The sequence below is a fragment of the Athene noctua genome, chromosome 4 (assembly GCF_965140245.1).
Source record: "Athene noctua chromosome 4, bAthNoc1.hap1.1, whole genome shotgun sequence".
In the NCBI taxonomy this organism is placed as follows: Eukaryota; Metazoa; Chordata; class Aves; order Strigiformes; family Strigidae; genus Athene; species Athene noctua.
The window spans coordinates 8,671,786-8,692,936 of NC_134040.1; the positions used below are offsets into that span (position 1 = coordinate 8,671,786).

At 40.6% G+C, this 21,151-nt stretch overlaps 1 protein-coding gene across 3 annotated transcripts in view; it reads right to left on the reverse strand.

Annotated features, from left to right (window-relative positions):
- Nucleotides 1-9,286: 9,286 nt before the first annotated feature.
- The window catches only part of FAM53A (family with sequence similarity 53 member A), a 71,594-nt gene continuing 59,729 nt past the window's right edge, over nucleotides 9,287-21,151 (reverse strand). For all 3 annotated transcript variants that reach the window (XM_074904368.1, XM_074904370.1, XM_074904371.1), the window contains exon 5: nucleotides 9,287-10,478. In XM_074904368.1, the coding sequence (XP_074760469.1) occupies nucleotides 10,155-10,478 (324 nt within the window). In that variant the 3' untranslated portion in view covers nucleotides 9,287-10,154. The remainder of the gene's footprint in view (nucleotides 10,479-21,151) is intronic.

A 21,151-nucleotide genomic window follows, 5' to 3' on the forward strand; every position in this document is an offset into this window, starting at 1 on the left:
TAGTTGTGATTCTCAATACATTTTACTACACAAATTCAACAACTTCTACCAGAAGGCACAGTATTTTCCCAGTAGCCTGGACAATCTCCATAGGAATCAGTTACATTTTTAGATGGACTACTTGCAAAAAACCATAAAAATTAGACAGTAAAAGCTATTTGCAAGCATTAGCATCAGTAGAAGGACTGATTTTCTGGTGAGAGAGTGAGAAACGGAGAATGAGTCAGGTTTCAAACACCTGACAAGTCAAAAAGGGTCTTTCTGGGGAAAACACCTCCTCCCTGCACATGACTATGAGATTTTTCTTCATGCTTTGCCACCACCTCATTTGGTTTCTCTCCAGCAGGGCATAGAGGGGATCTGAAAGATGTATCAAGTTACTCAGGCATTTAGGATGGGAAGACTATGGGAGAATAATGTTCACCACACACCTAAAAGTGTTGCTACATGCAGCTGATACTGCTGACAAGTGCAGTAAATTCCTCAGTAGGTTGCACTGCTCAAACCTGGTTCAATGTCTTAAAAGGCAGCTTTCTTCCATTCATTTTGTCCATGGGCTGCTGTTTTCTTTTGGCTTTGGAAACCCATCTACCAACCTGTCCATCCAAGACAACCTTCCTCCCCCAACAAACATCTCACCATGACAAGCAGCTTCCCCCCAGCCCCCCATGAACCCCCACTACCTGTTGGTCCCTCCTGACTTCCCTGCCTCCAAACAATGCAGTTAAACATTCAACTCAACAATTTACATGACTAATTGCGGCTCAAGATTTGCAGGAGTGGATTTCCACACTGCCTAAAGTCCAAGCCCCTGAAACAGTGCTCAGCCTTCAGCCAGATGAATCATATTTTCCAGCCCTGCTCCCACCTCTGCCCAGAAGAAGGATGCAGGAAATGAAATCCATGTGACCGATGCCCTGGCTGCACCGAGGACAGAGCATCCTCACCTCCTACCCTTGGGCCTCCCATAGCACCGCATATTGGGGTTTTGATGGCCACAGAGATGCATGGCATGTTTTCCAGGAATGGCTTTTACAGGAACCGTGTGTTTCGCAACCACACAGGTGCAATGGCAAGGTGAGAGGTGGCGGTTCAGTGCATCCACCCACAGTGTGCAGCTCTGGGGAGCTTTTGCCATTGGCTTTAAAAGGGGGGAGTTCTGGACACTTGTCTTGGCAAAAGATAAGAAACTCAACCAACATCTCTGCAGTGACTGACGGAGATCCAGCAAGCCCACAGCAGATGGATTTAAAAGGACCCTGTGATCCTCCCTGCCCCCTCATTTCATAGGGGTCACTCCTGCTGCTGTCCTGCCTCTCAGCCCTGTGTGACTGAGAAAGCTCTGGGAACAGGTAGGAAGGACGGAAGGGGCAGGTGCTCTTTGTGAAAGGTGGGACATCCTGACCCTGTTTCAGCCCAGCCCAGGGCCATCGATACTCCCTGCCCCAGTGATGCTGTAGGATGCCAGACTGCAGCTCTGCCACAGCCCTCCCACCACGGGCACCGCAGAGCCAGGACAGACACGCAGGCTGATGTCCCACCCCATCCCCCCACTGGTGCCTGATGCCTGGGGCCACCTTAATCCCTGGCTGGAGGCACCCAGCCCTTGCTCCCCAACGTGCATCTCCCAACCTGAGACACCATTTCATAGCCCAGCAGTGGGATGCAGCTGCCTTATGCTGGAAACCCCTATGTCCCCCGTGGGAGCTGGGCTGAAGCTAGCCAGCATCGGCTGCATCCCAACCCACCCAGTTGTCTCCGAAACAAGGTGCAAACCCGGGGCTTTCTACCCCATTGCAGAACAAACCTGACACCAGGGCAATAAAGACAGGTGGGTACACAACCCCATGAACGCCAGAACATTGTCAGAGGGATTAAAATGGGGCGATGACACAGGACCAGCCAGCCCACTGTGGCAGAGCTTGGATGCTTCTTGAAACCACAGTTTTTTTATACCTCCACGCTCATTTTCAGGCAAAACCTTCCTCACTGCACTGAAGAGATGAGGGTGGGAGGGAGGCGGAGAAGGGCCGTGGGCTGGAGGAGTTACCCAAACTGCTTTACAAAGGCCATTTGCGCTGACCTTGGGGATCCAGCATCCCCCCCTGTCTTAAACAACTTGGAGCTTTTGTGCACGCCTCACCGCGGGGCCGAAAGTAAAGTTTCGGCTGGCAAATGGCAAGCCCCATCCCAAAGCATCGCAGCTACACTCACCAGCCCAGCTAATGAGCAAGCCCACATTTCAAAACCCAGTTTACTGCTTTGGCGGGTGGGCCAGCTGTCTTCCTGTGCCCCCCCTCCATTTGCATAACTATCCATGGGGGGAGCAGGCAGCCCCACAGCCGAACAGCTGGCCATTGGCAAAATGGATTATATCACCCTTTTGTCCCCAGGTCTGGCTGGCTCCACTTGCATATTCAAGCTTTTCCCCCACACGGGCATCTCCTGTGCTCCCAGCTCGAGGTGCTCCTGGCTCAGCCCCTCTCCAGCAATTCAGTTTGTTCAGGTGAAGAAAATGAAAACAGATCAATCAGGGCAGAGCCCTTGGTGTGAGGGAAGTTGAAAGGAGGGTGTGGAAATGAGGTTGGATGTTACCATTTGCAACTGGATTTAGGAACAGGTGAAACTCTGCCTAGCGGCGTGCATGAAAACACAGCATTAACCAAATTAACTAGCAAAAAAAAATCCCAGCATTTAGGAGTCACTCTTTTCCTCTCTGAGAGCCTCTAGTGTCACTGCTACCATTCTGAACAGCTCTTACAATGCAAGAAACACACGTCTTCAGAAGTTCAAGGTCTAGATAGCTTTGTTTATGCATAAACAAGACTTACAGCCCCCATCCTTTCCCACTTACAGGCGAAAATCACATTCTTTTCCTGAAGAGCAATAGTTTTAGAGAACTTTTCTTAGCAAAAATTCAAAAAGACTGGTGCCTAAAGACTATCCCAGCCGTTTCCACTAGCCCTAACTATAGCAGACTTATCGAAATGCCTCCCTCTAGAAGGAATATGTGCCTCAGATCAAAAAAAAAAAAATACAGGGTAGGAATACTTGTATTTGCTACAGTTCTGACATTGTGCCACAAGCCTTTTGGTTTAAAAAATTATCTCCCATACTAAATTTTTTTTCTATTCAAATTTTTCAATTTCTGTTGATTTGTAGGTTTTTTCACTCTTTGTTTCTGTCACCATTTCCTCATTTGCCCCAGATAGACTCTAATATAATGACATTTGAAAACAGAACATTTACATTAGACAAACAAGTCAGACACATTCACCCTGCCCTAAATGGTGGAGCAGAGCTCCAAGATCAGGTCACCCAACATTTTGCATTACACGATCCTGATTTTAGACTTGTTTCCAATGACTTAAAAGTGTTCACAGGCTGAAGTTCTTCTATGTCAGGTATTTGCTTTAGGTTGATTCCTTTCATTTGTTAAAAAAAAAAACTAAATAGGTTCAACATTCTTTGCACAAGAAAAAAAAAACAACCAAAAACCAAAACCAAACCCAACAAACCACTATGCTTTGCTCAATAAAAAAACCCACCACAAAACAAACCACCAATCATCTAGCCAAGAAGCCATAGCATCTATAGGGACTTTGTCAGGGTTACTGTGACCACCACAAGGATAGTGTTACAAATCAGCATTTGTGATTCCTGTAAAATTTCATCCAATTTTGACCTTGCTTTAACAGCTAGAAAAACACACCAGTTTGTAAATTCTTATTTGAGACTTCAGCATCTCAACTCTAAACGTTTGCTATGCGCTGAGCCTGCACCTGCCATCCCAGCTCCCTGCTGCTGCCCACATAGCCCGCATCACCCAAACCCTTCTGACAAATTACCTCTGGACACGAGTTTCCAAACTGAGAGAGGGTGATGGATGTAACAGAGCAGCATGGGGGACAGAACAGCCTGATGGGGATGGGGAGTCATTAGGGATGCTAATGAGTCAGAGGGGAAAACCAGAACTAGATCATCTTGCAATAGCCAGACTTAAAAAATCCAGAGTAAAATCCAAGCTCCCAGGTACGGACATTGCTTTCTTGGCAAATAAAAACCTGTGAAGACATCTGCAAAACGTTCATCTTATTTCCCCTCTGGTGGACCCATGTTATCAGACACTAAACAAAGGAGTAGGCTGTTATCTCGCATAGTGAATGACTTCGTTGTGGGCCTTAAGATCATGACAATGCTGATGACCAAATCTGGAGAATTTGTATATTTTCGTGTCTTTTTTCAGGGCAGGAGTTGCATCACAATGTTTTTAAAAACACGTGTTAGAGGGAAATGAAAATTGCTAAGTCACTCAGAAATAGCAAAGAGCAGATGCAAGGCTGCCTACAGACTCATAACTTGCTCTCATGCACCTTTCTGTATTAGGCAAGATTCTCCATTCATGTAACGACGTGCTCTGTCTTCCACGGGAACACGTCTCATTCAGTGCATGGAAAGAGCCACTGGGAGGATGAAGCAGGGTCACGCAGCAAAATCAGGTCATCGTATGCTGGACTGAAGCCTCATTAGCTGAAAAAAAGCAAAAGCTGCAGACAGTACAGGGCCATCCTCTGACTCTATTTTCCAAGATTTCCCTCTTCTTCTGCCTGAGAATCATATGAGAATGGATTTTGAGGAGTATCTGCTTCCCTGAGATGTGAGCAGCCCTGTATTTTGATGAGCAATCCCATTGCTACTGCGTATATCACAAGGGCTACGAGAACTGAGCTTTCCCTTGCTGTAGCTACCTAGCCATGAGCTCTGATGCTTCCAAAAACTCGTTCAGACAGTGTCTCAAACTCTCACCTGGTATGGAGTAGCTGTAAAATGAACCAAGGACGAGCAAAGAAAAAAAAAGAGAAGGCAGCTGAAGCAGTTGCGCATCACCCCAGTCCATAGTTGAGTACTCTGGGAACACATTCTCACTCCACACTGCTGCAGGGAGGAGTTCAGCCAAGTCTGGTTTGGAAAGTGGGACACAAGTTTTGAGTACTCAACAGAATAACCCTCACTTTAAATTCACATCATCACTCACTTCAGAAGAGCTTACCTGAATCAGGGCACCACAGCTCTTTGTCCAAACCGAGACATCATAAAACATTTCATCTTATGGTTTAAAGAGTTTAGGAAGCGAAATGCTGCTCTAAAAAAGTTTAAAACTTGTCTACGTAGAGTACATGCACTACTTCCTTGGCTCAAATCACTCACATCATAGATCTCTAAGTCACTTTACAATAGCAAAAAACCACAAAAGCAGTACTGCTGGATGGGTCCAAGAAGCTGCAGATAGTGAAAGCACTGTTTTCCCCTAGTAAATACAAGCTTTCAGCATACCACTGACTATAGTGCTGACCAGATGGTGGTGGGAGCAGTAACTTGGATGATGTTAATTACAGACAAACTCCAAAACAACTGATGTCAAAACTCACTTTGAAAACACACCAAAATGGGCTGCTAAGCATATGGCAGCAATGCTCCTCTAAAACTGTATTTTGTGTATGTTAAACAACTGACAAGCTCCACCAAGGGGTCTGAGGATCAGTAGCCATAGCAGCAGGGTCCCAGATCCTGACTATTTGATGCTTGTCCCTTTAAAATGCTGAGGAAAAGGTACTGAGATGTGGTAGTAGTGGCAGCCACGAGCTCCTGGACCAGGTCCTTTGCAGGGTGAGCACACACAACACGTGCCACCAACACAGCCAGTTCCCCTCTTTTAAGGACAAGGCCTTGAAGGAAACATCTCAGATGATCTGCTGAGCAGCACTGGATGATTTCTAATGAGAGGATGAGCCCTGCTGTGAAAGCCCACCATGCAAGCACGCGGATCTATACTCTAGTACTTTTTAAAATGAACACTGTGCAGTTTGCAAAATAAACACAGCGAGCAGATTGAGAAAAATTATTCTGGCATCTGCCGACCACCAGCGAGGACTTCCTAAAAGCCTGTGTGTTTTCAGAGGTTCTGCAAAGGCCAGCTTTACACCAGCAGGTATCAGCATCTTTACCTTCAGTTTGGAAGTAAATTTACTAGGCACCACCCCACCAGAATGAACTTGGATACAGACAAATACATATTTTTTAGAAAGATGATTTAGCCCAAGCTTACAACTTAGGGGCCTATATTCCAGCAAATGCCAGCTCTGAATAGGATCTATTGATTACAGTTGAACCGTTCACTGGGAGCTCCCACCTCTGCTCCAGTGTGCTTTCCTTGACACGTTATTCTCAACTTCTCCTCCTCCAGCAGTTATTTACCTTGTAACTTTTAGGCTTTCTTGGAGATGCAAAATCCCAAGGAAAATAGGATGGGAAAAGACTGTGGGAAGTCAGCCAGCCTTTTCCCCTGCCCCAAAGCTGAAATGTAGCTGTTGCTCCTGACAGCTGCTTGCTCATAATATATCTCCATTTGTGGAAGAGCTACTACCACCTCCCCACACATCTGTTCAATGATTCCCTATCCTTTGGCCTTCGAAGAAACTACCACTCATCCTAACTACAATTTAAGCCCAGTCTACAACATGATTTCAAGCCCAGTTCTTTCAGCACGTCCTCACAAGTGCATTTTCCCACAATTTCAAGGTATCAGTCACATCACTCTCCACTGCACCCTCTAGTCTGAAGTGCAGCATCTCAAGCTGCATACCTACAGGTGCTCCTGTGAAACACAGGACTACCTTGAGTCTCACCAAATATATGACCATTTGTGAACCTTAGCCTGAAGCTTGCTTTTTTGCCACCATCAGGACAAAGTGCCAGATCACTTTAATTAGTTGGCCCAACACTGAACTTGTGCAGTTTAACCCTATCTAAACTTATGGTCTTGCTGAAAAGGATCTTGTCTTTCTCCACCATCATCTCCTTGTTGAAATCAAGTTGCCAAGACTATTTTGAATTCTAATGCTATCTTATCTTTCACATCTGTCCAGCTTCCTGTTGACTGCAAATTTAAAGTGCATACTACTTTGTTATCCAGGTTGCTAATAAAAATGAAAGATAAGTGACCAAGAGCAACTCCCACAGCCCCATGCAATACGGTCTTCTGTTCTGGTTCTGACACTGGATGCAAGACGGAAGGAAACCACTCCCAGAGCAGAGCTGCTTACAGCCTAGCTCAGCCCAGTTCCAAATACAATTCAATCTCTGAAACCACGCTTTCCCTTCTTGCAAACCACCTTCTGTACTTGCTCAACAGTCACTACTGATTTTATCCTATAATCGAGTGCAACAAAGGTGCCAAACTAATCATCTGTGAATTTGTTTTAGAAGAGGACTTCAGAGCTTGCCCCATCTCAAATAAGTTTTAACCAGTAATTCTTTTTACTCTTGGCTCTCAGGGGGATTACATTAGCATCTGCAGACAAAGTGCACAGATTCCTCTCAGCAGATTTCTTCATTTGCCAGTGTTACTGCACAGCTGTTCAACTACTTATTTTCCTGTCACCCACTAATAAGAGCCTAAACTAGGTAATTACAACTTCCTACTTTCATGAAACTTGTTCAGTATCTAAGCCCACTGCTGTTTATTTCCACAAAAGGGCTATTTAGAGTTTTAACAGCTGGCTTACCAGGAGACTGAGGCTTTGTAGCCATAAATAAATGTATCCGTACCTTCACTTGGGAAACCCCTTCCTACCCTGTGTGGGCAGGATTACAGCTCTGTGTTGACTGAAAACAGTGCACCTACAGAAGGGAACTGGAGGACCTTGCCTTTGCAGCCAGAGAAGTCAATTCACCGAGATCGCAGCCAGACCATGTTTCAGAGCTAGAATAAATAGTATCTGGTCTTCTACTCTTCTCTTTGCTCTGTCACCATCTTCTTAATAGCTTCAGTTCTTGGTTTGTTTTTTTTTTTTTCTTGGCAAAGCACATCTTACCTTTTATTCACACCCTCTGAGGTATTTTCTTCTTTTACTTCTTCCAGGAGCTTGTCTTCCTTGGGGGAGGAAAAGCCAAATGGATTGTCCCATTAGCTTTCTCATTCCATGCCATCACACTTAACTAGAGTGCTTTCAAATAGGTAAATTAACTTTTAAGTGATCCCAGTTGTACTGTTGGCCTTTGCTACAATCCTACATTAAAGTAGATTCAATTTTACTTACTTCTACTGCTCAATTAAGAATAATACACAAAGAGAAGTGTAGTTCTGCAACTAGTAATTGCAGTCCAGCAGGGAGCTGCACTTTTCCGTCACCCACAATGACTGATCACTGCAATATAGTGCATTTCCCATCTCCCCAGGAGAGGAACTGGCTGTACCTCACTTGCTACCACTTGAAGTAGCTATTTGAGGAAGGAGCAAGAATAGTGATCCTCAGTTGCATAAGATTATTTCATATAGCTTTGTGCATGTGTATGCCACCATCTGTATGCTCTGTGCTACCCTGGAGCAAATATCTGTGGGGCGAGATGTGCAGTTAATAGGAGCTTCTGAAGGAACTGAAGTCTTTGCTCCAACAGCAACTCCTTTATTTACTCATATAGAAAAAGAATGATTTTTGTCAACAGTGATCAGTGTCACTTTCTCACATACAAATATATATCAACATGTCAAGAGACCAACAAGTCTTTCTGGTGTTGTTATTACAGGTATTACCAGTATCAATATCATAGATCATTGCCCCTCAAAGTTGTAAAAGAAAGAAAAATAATTTATAGCTTCTCAATGGCTAACCAAACTTAAAATTTTGTACAGATACTGAAGTGTGTAAGCTGGTTCAGTAATTAAAGGCCAATCCTCTTTATCAATTTCTCTTTATCAGATCAAAGGCTGCCCCTAATCAGAAGGCTGGAGCCTCTGTCATACCTTGCTCTAGCCTTTGTTATATGCCTCAAGTATTTTTTTATTACATTCCATTAGCTGATTTGAAATATGTCACTGTATTTTGCGTTTATGGCACAAGTTACAGTAGGAGTTGGCTCATTTAAGCTGACTAACGTGATGCACTGAAATGCCACCATCTAGGCTTCCTCATTTCTATCCAATTTAAAACCATTTTGAGATTAATTTCCCCCTTGTTCAGGAAAATCCTTATTGTAGCTGAACTAACAAAATAAGTATGTGTTGCAATAGTCTGCAATGAATACAGTATTACATTTGAGATGATTACAGAGTATGTAATCACCAAGACACACTTTTTTGGTATCCAGCATCTGTTACTCCCCAGACTAACTTGATGTCACTTCCTTCTCAGATGACCAGAAATCTGCCCTCCTCCTCCACCCAATTCTACACATAAGTAGCATATGACATTATCTGCCACAGACTACACATTTTCCACTGGTAAAATTCATAAGCAGACACAAGTGCAAAGCAAAATGTCATTTTATTTAATTCAAGGACTATTTTCCTTCTAGTATTGCTGAAGGGATCACCTCCTGGGGAATTGATCATTACAAAGTCCCTGTCTAAAAGTTCAAGTGCTCTTGTTGTACATTCTTTTGAACCACAGAAAACATAATGACCAAGTAGGTGGGCAGCTACTTGCAGTTTTATCCCACCTAAGTTAGCATTGCTTCAGGCTAGAAAACAATTCAAGTAGTAAAATAATGGAAAATGTTAACCTTTAAGGTCACTACCATATTTTGATCAAAAAGTCCTGAATGTATGAAAAGAACATTTGTACATGTTATGAAGGTTTTTTTAACCAGACACTGTCAAAGATGGCAGTTAACTATTTTGGACCAGTTGCCAACCAGATATTTAAGAGTTCTATCTGAAGGTTTATTATCAATTTCATTATGCAATTCACTTTTCACATTAAGCTCTTTAACAAAAGCAACAATACCCGCACCAGAATCACTGTAGACAGATTTAGTTTTATAGAATGCCCTTCTGAAAATTCATTTCAAAATAGAGATGCTTTTTCTCCAGAACTGTAAAAGCCATAAAAATGCAAAATATCTGTTAGGAAATTTTTAATCAAAATTATTCCTTAATGTTCAAAATAACATTTAACCTCCTACTTTTTTGTTGTCATCCACATAAGACTAAACAGGTAACAATGGTTCACATTTTTCCCCCACCTGAAACATTTCTTCTAACACAGGCCCAAGACAGGCAATACAGAGTCAGGGACATGGATTATGCATGGCAAAGGTAATCCTCTATCATTTTAATTTAGAACAACTCTGATTCTAGCACACAACTTTGAGTCTCAGTTGTTTTCAATCTGCTCTAGGTCCAAGTCCCCACAGTCTAGAGGAAAGATGCCTTCTTCGGTGCTCTCACAATCACTTGTGTCCTCATCACTTTCACATACTGCAGCTGCCTTCTTATAATCCCTTGTTTTGAAGCTACCTTGGCATGACCCATGATGTCTTACTTCATCCAGTTGTTCTTTCATCGGACTGGAACCAGGGGTGATGATGTTCATAAGATCATTTGAGTCACATGGGGATGACACAATTGTCTTCATTTGTGTGTCATCGTCATCATCTTCATAGTCAAGGGAGCAAAGACTTTTGGAATTTTTTAAAGTCTGCAATTAAAAAATACATGAATATATTAAACATGACTGTACAGGAGGAGAGGAATAGATTTCTTAAATTCTTGAACATACACAAAAAAAAAATCAGAGTTCCACGTGTTTAAATTTACTTACTAGGCAATCTGGTTTTGCAGATATTTTGCCCATGCAGATTCCCATTAGCAAGAAAAACTACCAATCCCCTTTTTATAATGCAGGAAGATCCAAACCCCTAGCTTTAGACAACTAAATGAGGAACTATAGACTCCCAGTTTGATATATCATCTTTATGGCAAGTCCAGAGCATAACATTTGTGTCAGCCACACTGTAGCCTAGTCAACAATTAATTTCTCCAAATTCCTAAGCGTGAAGACAATGTGCCTTTAGGCATTACCTCAGCAAGAGTTTGCAAGGCAACCGGCACATCTGGGTAACCTCACAACGGGAGAAAACCAAACTTCTACTGGAAGCATCTTGCTCCAGAATCAGCTTAGTTTCTCTTACATTTGGGTACCATTTGAGTAAGACCTCAGGAATTTGAACAATTCTGTTTGAAAAGTATATTAAAACCAGAGGGGCACTCACCTTTATTTAAACAAAGGGAAAAGAAAATTTCAATATGTGTGCTACCTCTGTCCCTCAGATAAGGGAATAAAATGCCTAAGCTCCTCATGTAACTGTAAGGAATCCTTGACTAGAATCCAGAAGCAGCGTTTAAAGAAAAACAGAACTACACAGACAGCAGAACTTCAGATTTTAGTAAGTTAAAAACTTCCTAAATTTCACCTCATACAAGCACACAGTGAGAGAAGGGTGAGACAACCAGGTGTTAGGAGCCAGAAGAATAAAGTTGTGCTAGCTTTCAGTATCTTACTGGTTAAGTGACTCCAGTCTTTCATGCACAGGGCAATTGTTTTATTACAAGTAGATCCATGGGGAAACAAGACCAACTTTCACACCCATTTTCAGCTTCCTCCCCCAATTTGTCATTTCTTAGGTATTTTATATTTGTTGATATATTCAGCTGAAATAGGAACATTAGGAACATTGCAACATTCCCAGTGTGCTATATTCCAGATGCTCTTCCAGAGCACTGGATAATCTTTCCACTTCAGCAGTGCACGTCAGCAGCCACACGAACAGTTTATGAGTATCTTTGGGTGTTTTTTTAAACAAAACTTCACAAATTCAGAAGAAATCTGAGTTAGTCAGCCTTGGCTGTATATAGAAGGAGAGTAAGGAAACTTCACTGAGATGAAGTGATTTGCCTGACCCTTTAGGGTCGATGTTACATGTGGAACATCTTGCAGACAAGTCCACTGCCACTCCGCAAGTTCATATAGTTCCGTGGACACCCCTACGTCAAACCTACAGAGAGAGTTCATTTGAGGGAAAGCCAGGGTAAAGGTAAAAAGCAAAACACTTGAGTTCTGGAGTTCAATCACAGCACAACTCGCCTGAGGAGTGAACAGCAGTACCAGTATGGGATGGTGGTTCACCATTGTTGGTATTTCTCCGTAAGAAACACACTACAGCAGTATTCCCCAAGGCTGCACCACGTGAAAACACTTCAGTTTGACACTCTTCACTACTGATGAGGTTTGTTATGTGCCTGTATTGCACACAGCTGGTTTTGCTCAAACAACTTTCATACCTTGTAATATATATTAGACAACTGGTTAACTAGTCATAGATTTCAGGCCAGAAGGAACTATAAGGGATAATCTAGATTGCTTGGACAGACACAAACAAGATTTCATTCAGGAGCCAATTTGTGCAACTCCAAGACCTGCATCCAAAAATCAATTTTCAGAAAAAAAAAGCAAGCTGACCATAGTTCTTGTCAGGAGGAATTCACCAAAGTCTTTGTTAGCTACAGTTAAAACCCACATGTGACTAACATCAACAAAATTGATAACCTCGCCTGAGCAAAAAGCTTTCTATTTCCAAATTTCACTCCCTTATGAAAACAGTTTTGGTATAAAATTCATTGTGTTTTCAAAACATTTCTATATAGCTCACTTACAGCTAATTCAAGTACAAACATTTAAGCTCCTTTTCATGACTAAGAGGTGTGAATTTCTCTCATATTTACTTAAAAGCAAAACAGTATATTTTTGAAGTAGAAAGTGTGAAAGGATATTTTAATCCTAATTCTATCTCATTGCTTTGAAAAAGAACACATTTCCTGTGGTGTATCTCCATATAGGGGACAATATTTTCAGTTCTTTAAATCTTACAGTAGGCACTGGGAAGGAAAGGGATCAAATAAAGGAAAGCTTTGAAAGTTCTGCTTTCAATGTTTTAGAAAGGAATTCCGAGTCCCCCTTCAAAATATCTTTTATTCAATTTACTGCTAGAAATTAATCCAACCACACAGCTGTCTTTCTAGAAGGTTTGTGTACATAAATGGAAAATTGCCTGCTAGCTGTACTGTGCTGAAACCACTTGAATGGGAACTTTTAGCCGGTTTCAACACAACAGCAAGTGCATTCAACTGGTTCTTTGTTCACCCACTTGTCACAACCTCACCGAACTAAAAATAGGTGGATTTATTATCTCACAGCACAATCCCACTTTCACAAAGCAAAAGGTAGAAATTGCAATGCATTCAAGCCCTCTGAACTGCAGCTTTACATGTTACACTGGTACAGTACCACACCTTTCAAGCACAATTGTGCTCAGTGGGGAGCCTGCGAGTACTTGCTCAATGGTCCTCATTTTATAAAGGATGCTGGACTAACAAGACAAAAGAGTCCACAGTTGGCAATGGATAGAACTCAATCAGCTAAAAGTATTCTTTTGTGTGATAGAAAAAAAAAGAAAAAAGAAACTCAGAGTTTTAAAAGAAGTGAGGCGATAAAATGTCTGAATATTAAGAAAAAAACTTTGTACCGAAAACAATGGCAGGGAAGGAAATAAAAGAAATCTCTCTAGACCCTTGCCATACAAAGCAAACAAGAAAGGCCCAGAGTAGCTTGAAAGGAAGCTAATGTCTGTACTCTTTACTAAACCTCCAGTTCAGAAACCCATAATACATCACTTTCCAAATATAAAAAGCAATAAAAAGGTTGTTTTTGTTTTACTAACAGAACTAGAGCATTTGCTACAGTAGTCAAGGGAAAAATAAGACATTTATGTGCATGAAAACGTAGTGTATAATGGGAGCAGCAGTTCTCATGCTTCTTCCCCATGCCCCCATCATACACCAAGTCCACCCATTTCCCCCTCAGTTTTGAATGGGGGTGGAAGATACAGCTGCTCTGAAGAGGTGCAGCTGCAGCAGCTGGCACAAAGCAAAGAGCAGAGGAAGCCTGAAACCACCAGAAGCCCTAAGCCCATCCTACTGCTTCTCAGCACTAGTCATCACAAGAGGATGGGCTGCTCCCTGAAGCCACAGGCTTAGGAAGAGAGGAAATTCAGACTGATTAGTTACCTGGTTTGCTTTCTGTCTCATCCTGTGGCTTTCGCCTATGACTTAAAGCATTATCTCTTGGTCTGCAAAGATAGGGATACATCAGGTTTCTTGACTTAAGGTCTCTACCAAGGATATTAAAGATGTGGGTGATGCAGTGGTCCTCACAATTAGGAGATCCTGGAATATCAGCAACCAAACCCAAGCATAAACCACTGAAGAGGCAGCCTGAGCATAGAGCAACACATGGCTTTTTCTGTTACTACCCTGTACCTAGCCAGTGAATGGAGAAGGAACAAGTCAGTGGAGCAAGTTAGATGTGCTACATTTCTCCCTTTGAGGGCTTCACAGGTCCTTATTTCACTTCCTAGACTTATGTTTCCTACAGATGAGTCAGAATGGCTAAAAACCATATGCCTTTACTGTTGGTACCTCATGCCACAGTTATGTTTTAGATTAGAAGCACCACATACAGCGTGTGTTCGTATCTCAGACCTCGGACACCACCCTATTCCCAAAGAGGTTACAGTTTGGCCTCTGCCATAATGAAGTCCAACCATGGTACAAGTTTATTACACTGAAAAGACTTCATTTAATGAAGCTAAGAGGGTAACTTAAGGACTCTAAATTATAAAAAAGTCATGAAAGACTGGTCCTAAGCAGCTCACAATCATGTTGAAAACTGCTTTCTGAACACACCACCACCTGACTGACATCACATCCTACCACAAATAGATGCCAGTGTCCCCCTCTGTAAACTGAATTTTCACTTCATGCACCTAATTACTTGCATTAATATCATTACCTGTGACAATCCAAGCTGAAGACATGTACAGTGTTCACTCCAAATCATCAAAAATGTCAGCTGTCTGTACAGATTAAAAAATATCCCACCAGTCTTAAATCTTTGCATCTTCTACTAGGCATAAAGTGAAAAATAGTAAGAAAAATGCTGTGTTTATGTAACAAACTGTTAACCTTTCTGTGGAGTAAAGCTCTTGATGTTTGACTGACTTCTGTCTTGAAGAGCTCTGAGCATTTTGTGAACACTTCAGTGTTCACAGATAACCTTAGCTTTAAGAAGCATGCAGTTGAGAAGTAACACTGCTTCATCAGTACGAAGTAGTGCTGACAGGAGGAAAAGAATATATTAGTCTTCATAATGTCTATATGCTTGAGGCTTGCTAATACACTCTAAAAGTTAAAAACCTAAGTTAACTGGGAAAGAATTTATCTCTGCTCACATGAGAAAATAAAGGTATAGGAATACTTAAGTTTAACTGAAGTGTCTGAAAAATACTTCAGGTCAAAAGCCATTGCATATTTTTAAACTGTGCATTTGAAATAAAACAAAAAAAAAGTCTTTTTTTTCCTGCATTGAGCTACAAACCAAGTAGTTAAAAACATTTCTATTTATGTATTTTGTGGAAACCTAATCAAATCCCTAGAAAATTCCTGAAACCCTCATAGGTAAAAATCGAGTCTCTGATCATATTCACTTTGGGAACTAAATTTTCTGTAGCACTGCAGTTATCCCTCATTTTCCTGGAAATGTGACATGTATTTTTATATTCAAAAATGCAATGCTTATTTTATCATCTATAACTAGGAAGCAAAAAACCCATGGAATACAGGACAGGAAGAGATAGAGCGCGCAGCCTCCACCATTGTGCCATGTAATTAGACACTTAACTATAATAACCATTCTTTACATCAGAAATAAAATTACTCCTGCAATTCTTGTAGTCAGATAAGGTAAATCCTACTTGAAAAGCGAAAGACCTAGTTAAAAATCAATACAAGCTGACATGCAGCAATATGGCTATGACTAGAAACAAAAGTTGTTCAGTACCTTGTCTCTGCTCTATCTTCAAAGATTATTTTTAATTTTTTAGATGTAAGTGCCCAGGAAGAGAAGTAAACTGGTATCAACTTGTTTGACATCAGATGCTAAACAGCATCATGAAGTAACAGGCTTTCATCTTCCACTAGCCAGACTGTTCTAGATTTAAGCATGCAGTTTTCTGGTATAGTCTACCATGAAAGTTGATCTATTTATTGGCCTAGATTTTTATGCTTATGTTGTGAATTGTTCCACAGTATCCTTATAAATTTTGTTTATGAGCTGTAAGAACTTGTGATTTGACTTGGTTTTTTATTTAGTGCTAGTAGTTGAAAAAATACTATGGCTTAATGAAATAGAAAATATTTAAGTGAAATGCTGAATTTGTCTATACTCACATATGCAGAAATACAAGACTGTTCATCATGTGAGATAACTGACAGAAACCACTGGCATAGATAAAGGTCTACAAATGAGAAAAACAAAATGCACTAAGACTGGAGAGGACTGGGGGTCTAGTTCTCTGCCTGAGCACCACTGCAGTCCACACATATTGGTCACTCATATCAGTGGGGAGATTCTGGGAACAGACTCATGCACTGCAATCTCTAGACCTATAAAGCAGCCTACTTGTTTAGCTAGGAAACTTTTTAAGACCCAATTAAAATAATCGCTACCACACCAAATTCTAGATAGCCACATATGACATCTCAGGCATGGCAGATCCCATGGCAGGAATTACAACTACCACAGATTAAGTTCAACCTGAACACCTGCTCCACCCTTGCCCCCAAATTCAACATAAAAGTTATTAATGATAGGCACTCCACATATGAAATCAAATTTCACATTCAAACTAAATATCCTCTCTGCATCTTTTCACTGTAGTGGTTTGCAAAGATCATCTAAACAACTGAGGCTGCCTGTGGAGTTTTTAGTTGTTTAGGTGATCTTTCTAAATTAAAAACTTTGTCAGTCTAAAGGTGTTTCTCTAAACTAAATTTAAGACGACAAAACACTACTGCTGTTTTTTTATTTATTCTTTTCTAAATTAAATTTTGGTTTGATAGGGACAGTTTAGTACAGAGCTAACAAATGCTTACAGGAAACCCAGGTGCTGGGATTTCGCAGTTTCTAGGTCCAGTCCAGGATCATTCATCACAGGGGTTAACTTTTTTGTTTTTATAGACAAACTGGAAGCTAAGTGAGTTAATGCAGTAGTTTATGTAATAGTCAAGAATATGATTCAACAGCAATACTACTATGAAGGAGGTGAACATATATGGCAGTTTTCCCCTTATATAAAACCCAGGCCAACATTAAACTGCATTTTAAAAAGTTTACAGTGGAATTTTAAGATGCTGTTAGCATCTTACATTTTCTGATTCAGTGAATTTGTGAACTGCCAACTTTTACCTTCCCTGATTATGTATAAATCATGCAACATTATAAGAATGTAGAATTTTATTCCACAAACATCAGGCCTATGTATTTTACCTGCATGTAATGAGGTAGAAAAAGTTTCAACTATTCTTAGTAACAGTCCAGCCAAGCATAAATACCTACAGATGCTATGAATTATTCCATTAACAGAAGAGCCTCAGAGTATATTTAACTGTTCTGAATTGGCTGATAATCAATACAGTGTCAAATTGGAACATAATGACATTTGCTCTGTTCAGCTGAATAATACAGTACAAGACTTTGGCCAGGGAAAAAGAAGATTAAACCAAACAAGACAACTACTAGCAGCAGTGTTCATTCAAAAATGCACTGATGCATTAGAACAGAGGCTTCCTCAAAGGGAAAGCAGCACCACAAAAAAAAAAATAAAATCAAAAAAGCACTGAAATAGCAGGAAGAATGGCCTGGAAGATGGGTTCTAGCTCTGTTCTTGCTTAGGAAGCTGCTGCAGTCTGGGGTCTCTTGCAGGACCAAAGCAATTGCTTTGCCTTAGGGGAAACAAGTGTCTTTGCATACCTTCATCTAGTTATTCTCCTACTCCCTGCTCGACCCTAAGCACATCTCTAATACGGATAATGGATTTATCTATCTTACAGATAAACTTAAGAGCCGGACAATGTGGAACTGGGCCTCTACTGTACTTGAGCTGGACAAGCTTGAGAGGCTTCAGTTTGGCAAAATCATTAGCCAACTGCATTAATGCGTGATGGTGTGATGAACAAACAGCTGCACCATTTGTGGTCATACAGAGATGATGAACACATCTGTTTTGTAGTAGAAGAGCACAGAAGGAAGCAATGTAAACACATACTCTCTCCCAACAGAAATAATTCATGTTTTGCCAGAGTAGTTCCATCTTTTCTGAAAGGAAAGGTAAAACTTCTTGAATGGGAAAAACACAGGCTCTGGAAACAAGAAACAACATAGTGCATATCACCATCTTCATTAATATTATGAAGAAATTATTTTTGTAGACTTTGTTTAATGTCCAATTCATACAGATTTTAGAAAGATGCATCTAGTTTTTGGCATTTTAAGAAGCACACTCACATCATTAAAATGAGCTACACACACACCATTTCATAGACATAAGAGTAACACACTTCACAGTTGCTCAAAATAAGCAGTGTAAGAAAACTGCCTAACAAGAACATGACTGCAGTTACATCTCTCAATATTCAGCACTCAGGACCCAAAACCAAAGACCACCCTGGGTAGCCAAAGCCTTCTAATGTATTATTCCTCTGACAAATTAACAGACTTGCATACTACAATCAGCTCTAAAATGTAAAGAAAGTTACTTCTAAACACAGGAGTTTTTCTAGATTTCTAACTAAATGCATTCAAGCAAGAAGAGAAGTTGTAGCTGTGCTTCCACAAAACTCCTAATAATCAGTTGCATTTCAGTTTTAGTCACATTTTTTAAGTTCACTTTACTATGCCAACTCTATTCTCAAGTAACAGGGTTTAAGTTGACTGATTATGCACCAGAGTAACACAGGACACGATTTGACCCTTGTGGCTTCAAAACATGACCATACTGGCTTCATTTCCTGCCATTTATGTGTCATCTATTTTTATACAGAACTTCTATTCCTGAGCAGTTTAGCCAAGGACTTATTCCTTCATGACTTCGCTATGAGCTGCAAGCAATTACTTTCACAACTGAATCACATATGCACTGATTTTTGCAGAGTCCACCCATGTACCAACAGCTTAAAGTTCCAGCATGTTCTTTCTTTTATCCTCGGGTCTAATATTAAATTGATACGATAGGTCAAATTTCTCAGAAATTAGGGAAGTAAACTCCAAATCCTGATTCTAAGGCTGCCCTCATTAGTTACTGACAGATGTCAGCCTCACCTATATTATTGGGTTATGCTGGCACTCCATCATAACTAGCATTTTAAGGGATTCTATAATTGGGCCATAAAGTTCACTTCTGCCAGGGATGGGGGATGGGAGCAAAAGGGCAACACAACCTCAGCTTGGGAACAGTTTCCCCTTCTTTGGACCAATTTTCCACTACAAAAAAGCTTGTCCAAAACAAAGCCTTAAGATCTTGTTATACAAGTGCACACAGGCACGCATGGGTACATGCGCACACAAAGTACGAGTGCTGTTATGAATCTTTCGCTCAACTCAATGCAAAAACCACAATTTACCAATAAATTCTTGTAGGAGCATTAATTCAAACTGTAGGTGGACTCTCGCCACTAATTATTTCCAGAGACAAGTTAAGTTGAACACATTTGTTTAGAAAGAACAGAATTAGCAGTGTTCACCTTCAATCTCTGAACATATACTGCTTTTCTAGCTTAGTATCTGATTTTGGACTATTTTGAATATTTCTGAAACTATGTGGCTCAGGAAGTGTTCTTGACATCAAGTGGCAATATATTGCCACTGCTATATATTTTTAATACTAAGTCAAGTTGTGCTAAAATTTCTTTGATAAATACAATTTGGACAAGTTTGTTTATTTGTTCAAATATCAACTGCTGAAGTGTTGTCAGCTTTGGTACTCAATACATTTTTAATAAAAGGTTGAGTCAGGAAACCACATATGTGGTCCTTTATCCTTGAGCTACACTGAAAACCCACGATTTTTTCAAATACATCATACCAAGTCAGAAGAGAAGCAGAGCAACAAGCAACTTCTGCTTAAGACAGTCAACATTCAAAACCCTAAAATGTAACACTAAAACGGAGCTCTGCATTTCACTGCATGGCCAGCTTCTGTTTTCCTCTCTTTTGTAACAAAAATCTATATGAAAAGCGCTATATATTCAAGTATTACACACACTTTGTTTTAAAGACTGGAATTTGTTTATACTACCAAACTTGCAAGCTTCCTAGCATACCATAAAAGCCTTTGAAGTTTTAGTCACATGGTTACTACTATAACGTAAACTGAAGTCAGGAAACTTGTCAGAAGTCTCATTTATTTAAAATTCAATTCCTGGTAATACTTAGGTTTTATTACAGAAGCACATATCAGCAGCACATAAAGAAGTGAGTTCTTTCAAGTATATGAACAGATTGGCTGTTTGATTATTGCAGCCATCATCTCCCAGATCACTTACGCAGAAGACATCTGCTTATAACTGTACTCCATTAAAAGCTGCATCTAACAGCATCTTAAAAGAACCCCCACAAACTTCTCTTCAGTTTGTGTACACACCTGAAAAAGAGCGTGTAAACAAGTCTGTACTTCCCATCCTAAGGGAAGAACAAATTCACATCACTAATTGATGTACATAAATTCAAATCAGCTCATTTTCACATGCCTGCGATGTTTTGCATTTCCTCACACCTACCATATATTCATGCAGCAGGAACTGATCTATGCAATGCAAGACTAACAAAAGACAAAGGGATAGTTAAGCTTAAAAGACTTTTCAAAGTGATTTTAATGAACATCTCTGTGGAGAAAAACCTCAGGTGAACCAATTTGATTTAGGTCTCTTTCAGAAGATGATGCATCAAGTCAGAAACTGACTGTCAAAAAGCAAGAGAAGTTTCACAGCAGATAATATTCAGAGTATGGAAGACCACAGCCTAGCTTCAGAATGAAAAGAGTTTTTCCAATCCAGTACTATAATGATGAACTAATCTATTAGCTTGATCGCCCTGTTATAACAAGAATCCCAAATACTAAGAGAACCCCTCTCCCAAAATTACCCTAGATTAAACTCAGAGAGGTACAACTCATTTGCTAATAAAATTTTAAGAATTTAATTAGGATTTCATTTTTTGCCAAGAGATCTGAAGTTTCCACATCAATGATTAAACACTACTCAAGTTTTCTGCTGCCACCATCTCTTGCCGTTTAGAACTAGGAAGAAAAACCCCTATTCCCCTGCCACCTGCCAAAATCCAGATGGTAAAACCCAAGAAAAGTGCTCTCACCTCTCTTTAAACCCTCTGGTGCAGCTTAGGCACATTAACTATAAGTACCC